We start from the raw sequence: 9795 nt of genomic DNA on the forward strand, positions 1-9795 counted from the left end.
GTTCTCCCGGCTGTAGCCCACTCTTGATGCATGACTCATTCATTGCTCATTATCATCCCACTCTCATTTCATCCTACCCAGGCTCCCCTGCTTGGATATCTGATGGCTGTGTGTGGGGGCGGGGTAGAGGCTACTATAAAGCCGCTGTGTCCCTGCTGCGATTGGCTGGTGGGATCCATTTAATCTGCTGTGGCTGCTACAGGGCCCACCCCCATACTCCTCCCCCTCTCTCTGTCCGCCCTGACAGCATCCATACACAACAGTGTGCTGTCTCTGTTCCAGGGAGAATATCAGCTCTGCACAGGGAGGAGAGGATTAGCGCAACCACTCAGCTCATCTGCATATACGTTCCCAGAGAACCACATGAGCACCCAAGGCTGCACCTCTTTTGTATAAAACCTGGCACTCCTATCACAGAGGCTCCACTTGATCTACTCTCACTGCTGTGAGATCATTTGATAGGAACCACAGTTTTTTTTGTTTTTTGTTTTTTGTCTTTTTGACTCTTTTTAAATGATTTATAGAATTTTAATTTGCATTTTGTTGCCTGCAATGTCTCTGTTTAACTGGGACAATGCAAGTAATACTGTTTGATATGTACTTGCTCTGAACATCAAGGAGTTTACCCTTCATTTTTTGGGGACTTTTTCCAACTGGGTTTCTTTCTTCATCTGGTTTTGGAAGACTGCAGCTCCAGAATGCCATCTAGAGAGTCCTACGAGGTAAACAAGGAAGAGAAGCCTCTGGTGCAAAAGGCCAAGCGAGAGGCCAATCAGGAGGATATTCTGGCGGCAGCTCTGGGAATGAGGATGGGGCCACAAAAACCTTCAGCCACTTTCTGGCAGCCACTTAAACTATTCGCCTATTCGCAGCTCACCTCACTGGTTCGCAGAGCCACGCTGAAGGAGAGCGACCGGACGCCCAAATCTGAGAAAGTCCACAACTTCAAGGTGAGACTGAGTGAACTAACACAACGCTTGTCAGCTGTTGCGTCTGTAAAACATTGGTTTAATTTCATCATGTGTGGCCAGAGGGCTGCTTCTCTTGCTTCCCTTGTGGGAGATGGAAAAGGGGAGGAGGGGGTGTGTGTGTGTTGCTGAATGGGAGAGAGGGGATGAAAAACAGAGCTGTTTTTGGTCTGTCCAGTGAGCCTTTATCAAAAGAAAATCTGTTTGGTGGTCGGTGAACCACTGCTGTTAGTTTGAGCACCAGATGGAGAGATTAGGCCGATGGAGAGGGGAAACAGTGGAGGACTGTAACCCTGTTTGGCTCAGGCTCACTCTCCTAGTTTGGCTGGTTAATGGGATGGAGAGCACTGAGAGAAATATTGAGGCTTTCAAACTGCTGATGCTCACTGCTCCCTTTCTACTGCTTTGTTCTTTTGCTTTGCTGAATGATGCATTTTAACCTTTAAGAGTGGGTGAAAGTATTCTAATGTATTGATACGCAAAACATGTGATGCAGTTGTGCCGCTAAAATAATTCCAACTTTCCAACTTAATTAGAAAATCCATCTAAAATTGTAATTGTTAGATTCTGGAAACATGAGAAAGAAGTGTCAGATGATAGTACTCCAGGTGACTGACAAAACCACTGACATCAACTTTCTAGGTGACCATTGATTGCTATTTTGTACCACAACTACCTCTACAGTGTTATGCACGCCGTAAACTAGCAATACTATACAAAATGGCTTTCATGCTGCTGCTGCTGCTGCTGTTGCTATTGACTTAATGCAAGTATACTGGGAGAGTTGTGGTTTGCTCGCTCTCCCAGAGGCCTCCCTGATTGGCTGGTCTGTTGTTACCTGCTGGTTCCCTTTCCTATACACGAGCCAGGCGGCCTTCTACTGTTTCCATAGAAGAAGAAAAAAATCCCTGACAGCTTGCACCTTCTCTCTGCTGAAGTGTCACAACCCAGTGTGCCACCACGGCAAATCCTCTGCCGCTGAAAGTCACGGCCTCAGTGTTGTCAGTTCAAACAACAATCCTCCTCCACACACCGATCATCATCCTCCTCCACTGTGTCATCGAAGATGGCAGCACCCACGGGTCTCCCGGCAGGCTGAGGGAGGGGAATGGGGTGGACACGGAGTAAATGGCTGCGGCTACCCACTGCTCTCTTTCTATCTTGTCATTGCACTTCGTCGCTAATATCCGTCACTGTCCTCCTCTCTGTTGCAGGTCCACACCTTTCGGGGGCCTCACTGGTGCGAACACTGTGCCAGTTTCATGTGGGGACTGATGGCTCAGGGGGTCAAATGTGCAGGTATGACGTGTTTACAGCTACGCTAAGCCTTATATAAACCGCCCATTCACTTCCCAGCTTGATTAATTTAAAGTGAGCATTGCTGTATGTGGGTTACTTGGCTTTTAGAGCATCTGGAGCTGGATTATTCAGTTTTAATCTAAACTCTCAACAGTAGTTTGAGGATTAGCGGTTGTATAACAGACTGAAACCAGGACTCCACAGCTGTGACGTAACGGATATGATGTAAACACCTTATTTTCAACCTACTTCTTTCTTCTCTGAGTTTGTGAGTGCGGTTCAAACGCGCGGAAGAAAGAGTTTTCAGGGATGTCAGAGAGATTTTTCTCAAAGCTAAAAATAATGACTGCATGTTTTTGCTCAGGCCTCAGCTCTTCTTCCCATCCTGTTGTTATTATTAGAACAACAAAGGCTTTCTGTGTTTCCACTTTGATGATTTTAATGGAACATTTATGAAATTTTAAGCCTGGGAACACACAGTGGGACAAATACAAAAAATAATGGGTTCTAAAGCTCAGCTGCAAGAATTTACATGGATGTATTTTGTGATTATTTAAGAACATTTTAAGAATATTCAGACAATCTAGGATCATTTTTAGTCTTTTGAGTTGCAACATGCACACATGTAGAGCTGTTACTGAATGGTTCGAGTGTATTGACTTACTTGTCTGTCACATACTCGGATGAGATTTCTATTTCACCGTAGTTCTTGTAAGAATTCGTTTCCCATCCCAGAGTTGCGCTATAATATAGTCGGATGTGCGTCTTTGATGTTTTATTGATGAAACAAAGTGTGTCACACAAATCTGCGGGAGCTCTGCCGTTAATTATTAATGTCTTTATTTTGAAAGCCGACAACAATCGAGATAAAAGCACATATGTTTGGAGCCAATCTTTATCAGCTCTGCACACTGCCATTCCTTCAGACTCGACCAAAGCTCCCAGAATCTAGGGCAGCAAAGTCTCACATGATGCTCACATTTGCATACCAAAAAATGTTCTCCCGCCCCCTTTTCTTTTTGTATGTGTGAACTGTTTTTGGCCGAGTGCCAGAGAGCCAGCCTCTGCTTGTGCTTGTTGTGCCACATTTCCTCATCAGAGTACGCCCCCCAGCCTCATCCCATCATGCCCATGAAGGAAAACAAAGCTGGCATGTCTCTTTAATGAGGAGAGGAGCTGGGAGTGCGGGGAAGGAGCTCTGTTTCCACACATTAAAATTCAGCCGGCTTCAACCAGAGAGCTGGGTCGCACAGCTCAACCTCTATTTAACTTAAATACTTGATAGAAAAAAAAAAACAAAACCTAGAAAGTTCCTGGTAGTGTTTTTTTCTGTTTTTAGCCCCAGTTCAAAGGGGAACCGGTTTCAACTGGTAGCTAGACATGGTGATAATGTGCTGATTAGAAAATGAGCAGCCAGTCACCATTAAACCGCCTCTCAAAAGTGAGATGCAGCCTCCTCACCATAGCAACAGAAGACAGGGCTGACAGTGCAATAAGACAAGCATCCCCCGTCTCCAGGCTCCCGGTGTCCCCTGGGCTCACCCTCACCCACCCCACCTGGGACCCAGGGCCATCGGTGTGCTCTCATGGACAACATGGAGCTCAGCGGGCTTGTATGTGATGACAGGACCTCCACTATTATACTGCCTGTCTCATGTCCTTAAGAGAATCATCTCTTAAGGTAATTACATTTCTGCATCAATGCATATAAATTCAGGCTGTGTGAATTTCTCCAGGGACCCATATTAATCAAAATATTGTGAGGTCTCCCCCAGAAACGTATAGAGTCTGAGCTTTCAGAAGCAGCTTTTTGATTTAATATTGAAAAGAAATCGTTCTTCTAAGGGATCAAAATAATTTTGTTTTTTTTAATGTTTTGGAATCAAAAAAACACATGGCATTCGTCACAAAGAAAACCTTTTAGAACTTGGAGATGGCTCAGAAGATCTAAGAGCTTGAAAAGCTGCCCCATTTTAGTCTGGGAAAGTAGGTCTACTGTAGCCCGCAGCGCCGCAATCGCTGCTTCCACAGCCATTGTGTTGAGCTCGGATTTGGAAAAGAATAGAGCACGCAGCAGCGCTGGTCGTCCCTCCTCCGGGCCACGGCGTGTTCAGTGTTCCTCTAATTCCCTACATGGGTCTCTGTTACAAAGCAGAGCTGCAGTCTTTCTCTGCATCTGCTCTCGACGGACACCTCTATTCCCGACAAGGTGAATCCTGCCCTGGAACAGCTGTGCCTCGGGCCCCATCTTCTGTGACTGAAGACAAAACACAATGTGGGGTACTTACACTAACATCATGACTAATATACTATTTAACCACCCAGTGAGGCGCGTCCTATTGTTTCATATTTGGCACCTTTTTAAATAATTAAATGGCCCTCTGGAGGTGACAGCCCAGCGCTCAAGGTGACTCCAATGCCGTGTGAAGCGGAGAGAAAGAGCTCTCCAGAGGTCTCGTGACATTTCAGGGGCAGATATTGATCAAGGGGGATTAACACGTTTCTACAAGCCAAAACACACATGAAACCAGCGAGATAAATCAAAATGAACCTGCCGTTGAATGGCACGCAGTGGCAACGACTAAATGAACTGCAAGAAATCATTCAGCTCGCTTTATACGGTTGATGAATTCCATTGTGCAAATAAGAACATCACCTTCCTTTCATTGTGACTGTTTAGAGCTGCCTGAACCAAACTCCTCTGTGTGTGTGTCTCTCTACAGATTGTGGTTTGAACGTCCACAAACAGTGCTCGTCTCTGGTGCCCAACGACTGCAAGCCGGACCTGAGACACATCCGTAAAGTTTACAGCTGCGACCTGACGACGCTGGTGAAAGCGTACAACACGGCCCGACCCATGGTGGTGGACATGTGCATACGAGAGATCGAGTCCAGAGGTCAGTTTAAGACGCTCCTGATGTGTGTTTGGCTCAAAATGAGTCTCGTGTTCCCCCAAAGATAAACGTGGTAAATGTATTTCTATTCAACTGATTTTACATCCTCAGCTATAATACTGGACTCTGATTGGCTGACATTAATTGCATTCAGCTGGAACATTTCCAATAAAGGATTATGGAATTATAGAAGCAATGAACATCCATAATAATTGAGTTAACATCTTTCAATCTTACCACTGTCTTTTGCTGCCATATGTGAAGTCAGGAAACTATTGAGTTACCCTGAAATTATAGATTCAAAAAAAAAAAAAATTTAAAAATGCAGCAAGTTCAAATTGCATTGCTTGATCAGCATTTATTTATTTATTTTTAGCTGATATGACACAAAAGAAAGAAAGAAATCAGGCCCAAGGATTGTGTTCTTTGTCTTGCATTAGATTATTGTGCACACTTGTTGTAAAAAAGGCTTTTCCTTAATTTTGTAGTAAGTAATCTGCAATATATACCACTTAGGTTGAAGTGCTAAAAGTCTGATTCAATTACTGACTGACTTAATGTTGTGTGTGTGTGTGTGTGTGTTGGAGGGTGTATGACTGAGAGGAGCGATGAGATTGCTGGTAATTGTAAATGTGTAATGAGGAATACATTACTCTGTTTCCTGCTGCCTTAGTTGATTGCATTTCAGTTAAATCATTCAACTATGTAGGAAACTCGTTGCTCGCTCATTGTCTGCCCTCTAATATACGTCTGAGGCTAAGTTTGATTTATGTCTTTATTATTTTGCCCAGTGATGCAGAAAACTATTTGCATCTGCCCATGTTGTTCCACCGTGTGACACTGTGGACATTTTATCCTTAATTCCTTATGCATATTTAAGAGCGTTTAATGGCATTTCCCTAAATTGCCCCCACGTTGACGTATGCAGGTGAATTTTTCTACATTACTCGTGACAGCGTCTGAAAGGTTGTTTGTTTCATGTTTGCTCCTCAAGGACTGAAGTCGGAAGGCCTCTACAGAATATCTGGATTCAGCGATTCGGTGGAAGAAGTCAAGATGGGATTTGACAAAGGTTGGTCATCGCATGTTTTATAGATAGCTGTCAGCTCACAACATGACAGGAGACACTGCGTGCTTGCATATGTTTGCATGAGACACGCAGAACACTTCAGATTAACGAGGAAGTGACACATTTGTGAAGGATTAGTGTCCATCTGGGAGCGCCAATCTCATCCTGACATGTCGCTCTCACGCAGACTTTCACTGTGTGGACAGACAGGGGGCACCTCAGGGGTTACAAACCATGGATGTACTCTCACTGCCTTAAACGTAGCCATGAGAAGAAAAAAAAACTCTTGGCTGTGTTGGGATTCAGTAGTAGACTTAGTCTGTCTTGGCCCAGTGCAGTGTGAATTTTAACTGTAAGAAAAAACCCTGCAGCAGTGGGCTAAAGTCTGCATGTGGGAGATCATCCATGACAGAGTGTCATTCCAGCTCACAGCACTGTGATGTTCAGTCTGCCAGCACAAGTAGGCCATGGCCTGCTCTGAAACGCATGCATAACCGAGGGAAAGTCAGAATAAAACAGGCCAGGCGGATGATAGCAGCTACTTTGCAAAAATATAGAGCGAGAGTGGAATCTTTTTTTTTTTATCTTTTACCACCACCGTAACACAGTCTCTTTATTCCTCAGTTCACTCTGACGTGAAAGTGCTGATGTGAGCCATTTTTTAGTGTGAAAACTTCTTCTTCTTCTTCTTGTCTCCCTTATTCCGTCTTCACAGATGGCGAGAACACAGACATCTCAGTGAACGCCTATGAAGACATCAATATCATCGCGGGTGCGCTGAAACTGTACCTCAGGGATTTGCCTGTTCCTGTTATCTCCTATGATGCCTACCCCAGGTTCATCGAGGCTGCAAGTACGTCACAGCCAGACAAATTACTCAGACGCACACCTGTATATGCAGTGTTTTAAATGCACCAGATGTCAGCTGCAGTAAATTAGCCTGAAGAGGGTGAAAAAAAAAAAAAAACAGTGAGTGAGCAGCTTCATATAGCTTTAGGTATATTTCTTTGTGCAGTGTTATGAAGTTGCAGCACTGTTCATGTTCTTCAGCACTTAAAGCGACTGTAAAAATGTGTCCATACAACTAACTTCTCTGACTCAAGTGACTTAAAACTAACTCTTGAATAAATATCCGACTGTGTGCTGAATTTGCACTAAACACTGTTGGCTTGCATCAGCTGTCTAAAGCAGCATCTCATCCTCTGGTTTCCTCTCAGAGACTAATGACTGTTACTTCATGACCAAAGGTCGCTGCACTGATTCCTGTCTGTGTCCTCTGAGGTCAGAGCGTCGTCTGTCCACTCTAATAACGTTTCCTCCTTTCTGTTTCTCAGAGCTCACGGATCCGGAGAAGAAGCTGGAAGCTTTCCGAGAGGCTCTCGCTCTGCTGCCGCCGTCGCACAGTGAAACTCTCAAGTACCTCATGGCCCACTTGAAAAGGTAAATAATCCAGGAAAATTCTTGGGAGCTGAGGGAAAATACTGCAATTAATGAGAGGAGGTCAGAGAAGGGTATTTTGTTTTTGGTTCAGTGGTGTTTTATTCCTGTCATTTACTCTGCAGCAGCTCCTACCTTCTCTTTATTCTGCTTCTTAGCAGAAAAATAAAACAAAATGCAGCAAAAATGTGTCACATGCAGTGCTGATGACAACTTATAGTTAAAAAAAAGTGTTGTTTTATTATGTTTTTTACTTATTTTACTTGTGCACTGTGTAGGAATAGTTTTCTCATTTTTATACTATTGTTTATAAAGAAATAAATGATCTTAAATCGTTCTTTTTATTCACAATATTTTCCAACCCCTCCAAAGTGACTCATACAGCCAACTCTTACTGGCAGGTTGCATGTATTCTTCTAACTTTTTTACGCTCATTGCAGGGTGACGCAGAACGAGAAGTTCAACCTGATGAACGCGGAGAACCTCGGCATCGTTTTCGGGCCCACCCTCATGCGGGCCCCCAACCTGGACGCCATCACAGCGCTGAATGACATCCGCTACCAGAGACAGGTGGTGGAGGTGCTCATTAAAAATGAAGGGGCGCTCTTCTAAAACACAGATCAGGACTTTTATAGAACAGCTCTCTAATCATTCTTTTGTGTAAAGACTTGAAATGACTGTTTCTATTCCACTGATACGTTTGTTTTTTTAAAAATGCCTTGTGTATGGACTAGTGCTGACCTAACATCTGTCCTCTCCCTGTAACCGGGCGCTGGATGATGAACCTTACACTCGTACGTACTTTATGTCTCCCCATTTTTGTCGGGGGATTTTCCGAAGCTGACAGACCCGCATGCATGGTGCAAGGTCTTTGTTGCTTTGTAGTCGTAACCCAGCATGTGTTCAGATTGTGTAGCGCTGTGATTTTTTTCTTTCGTCTGTTCCGTAGTAGTTATTTCCACGCTCCCGGCTGCCTGCCGCGCAGCTATTTCCGTGAAACTTTGTATAGCTGGATGTAAAAAAAAAAAAAAGCTACTAATTTTTTCTGGGGGTAATTTTTATGATGCTGTATTTTTTTATCTCCTCAAATGTTTGTACGTCACCTGCAGTTCTTAGTTGAATGAGCCTTCTCCTCTTAATGTGTACGCACTGGTGCATTTTGCCTGACCTTAACATTTTTATTGTGTTATAAGCAGCATTGTTTGTGAATTAAATTTTTTACTGTAATGTTTTTTGTACACAACTTGTGCATGATCACTTTAATTTATTAAACCTTACTCTGAGAAATTAAGCGCTTAATGAGTCGTCTGAATCGCCATAATAAATATCGACATTAAATTTGTGATAAAGTTGCAATAACTGATTTTTTTTTGGCCACTTGGGGGCAGCAGGAAAAAAAGTTCTGACCCTTGGGTTGATGCCTCAAAATTGATGGCAAACAGTTGCATATTCAACAGATACGAAGCAGCATTTCATTTTGGAGGTTAACGTCTGCATCTGTCTGCGATGTTTTGAAAATAGTAAAGCTATAAGTTGGAAATCCAAATCACTCGCTGGGTGTCTGTACCGTAGTTTTAAACACATTTCAAAGTAATGCATCAGACATTTTTAACCGTAACATTCCAAAATATTTCCTCAGTTTCACCTAAAAGTTTTGCCGCTTACATGTTCTGTAAAAAATGTATCTGAACTGCAAAATCTATTAAAGAGAAGCACTGATTCAAATTAGTCTCGTTTATCTTTCTAGCTTGCGGATTGTATTTACTTGAAATCACACTTTTCCCACTAAAACTGGTGTTCAAGTTTCAGCAACAGTGCAAAAAAGTTAGGTTTATTACACCTTTAGCACTGTGACATCATGACGTTCACACTTTCGCAAATTTTTCTGCTGTAACTCAACTGCTGTTTTCATCCAATAGAATATTGAGTCGAGTGATGACATCATGTTTTGTTTGGCTAAAGCGAATACTCCTGTTGGGAAAATTGATCACTTTAAGTTGGCATTTCTTAAAACTACGCTGCAGCAATGCTGACTGTATAGGTATCAATGGTTTAAGTACATCTACTGTAAACCAGTGGTATTAATAAAACTTGCCTACTTGATTTGAATAAACTTAATTTAATTGTG

At 43.1% G+C, this 9795-nt stretch overlaps 1 protein-coding gene across 1 annotated transcript; it reads left to right on the forward strand.

Annotated features, from left to right (window-relative positions):
• Positions 1-285: 285 nt before the first annotated feature.
• chn1 (chimerin 1) lies at positions 286-9795 on the forward strand. The gene is made up of 7 exons (XM_008298817.1): positions 286-950; positions 2183-2267; positions 4991-5164; positions 6156-6233; positions 6946-7083; positions 7565-7670; positions 8108-9795. The coding sequence occupies exons 1-7, from the start codon at positions 699-701 to the stop codon at positions 8277-8279; spliced, it is 1005 nt and encodes a 334-aa protein (XP_008297039.1). The 5' UTR covers positions 286-698; the 3' UTR covers positions 8280-9795.

This window comes from Stegastes partitus, unplaced genomic scaffold (genome assembly GCF_000690725.1).
Source record: "Stegastes partitus isolate 25-593 unplaced genomic scaffold, Stegastes_partitus-1.0.2 Scaffold1353, whole genome shotgun sequence".
NCBI lineage: Eukaryota > Metazoa > Chordata > Actinopteri > Pomacentridae > Stegastes > Stegastes partitus.

Coding starts and splice junctions, on each gene's coding strand:
- chn1 (XM_008298817.1), top strand. CDS start 699: ATGCCATCTAGAGAGTCCTACGAGGTAAACAAGGAAGAGAAGCCTCTG. Junction 951..2,182: donor AGAAAGTCCACAACTTCAAG/GTGAGACTGAGT, acceptor TCTCTGTTGCAG/GTCCACACCTTTCGGGGGCC. Junction 6,234..6,945: donor CAAGATGGGATTTGACAAAG/GTTGGTCATCGC, acceptor CCGTCTTCACAG/ATGGCGAGAACACAGACATC.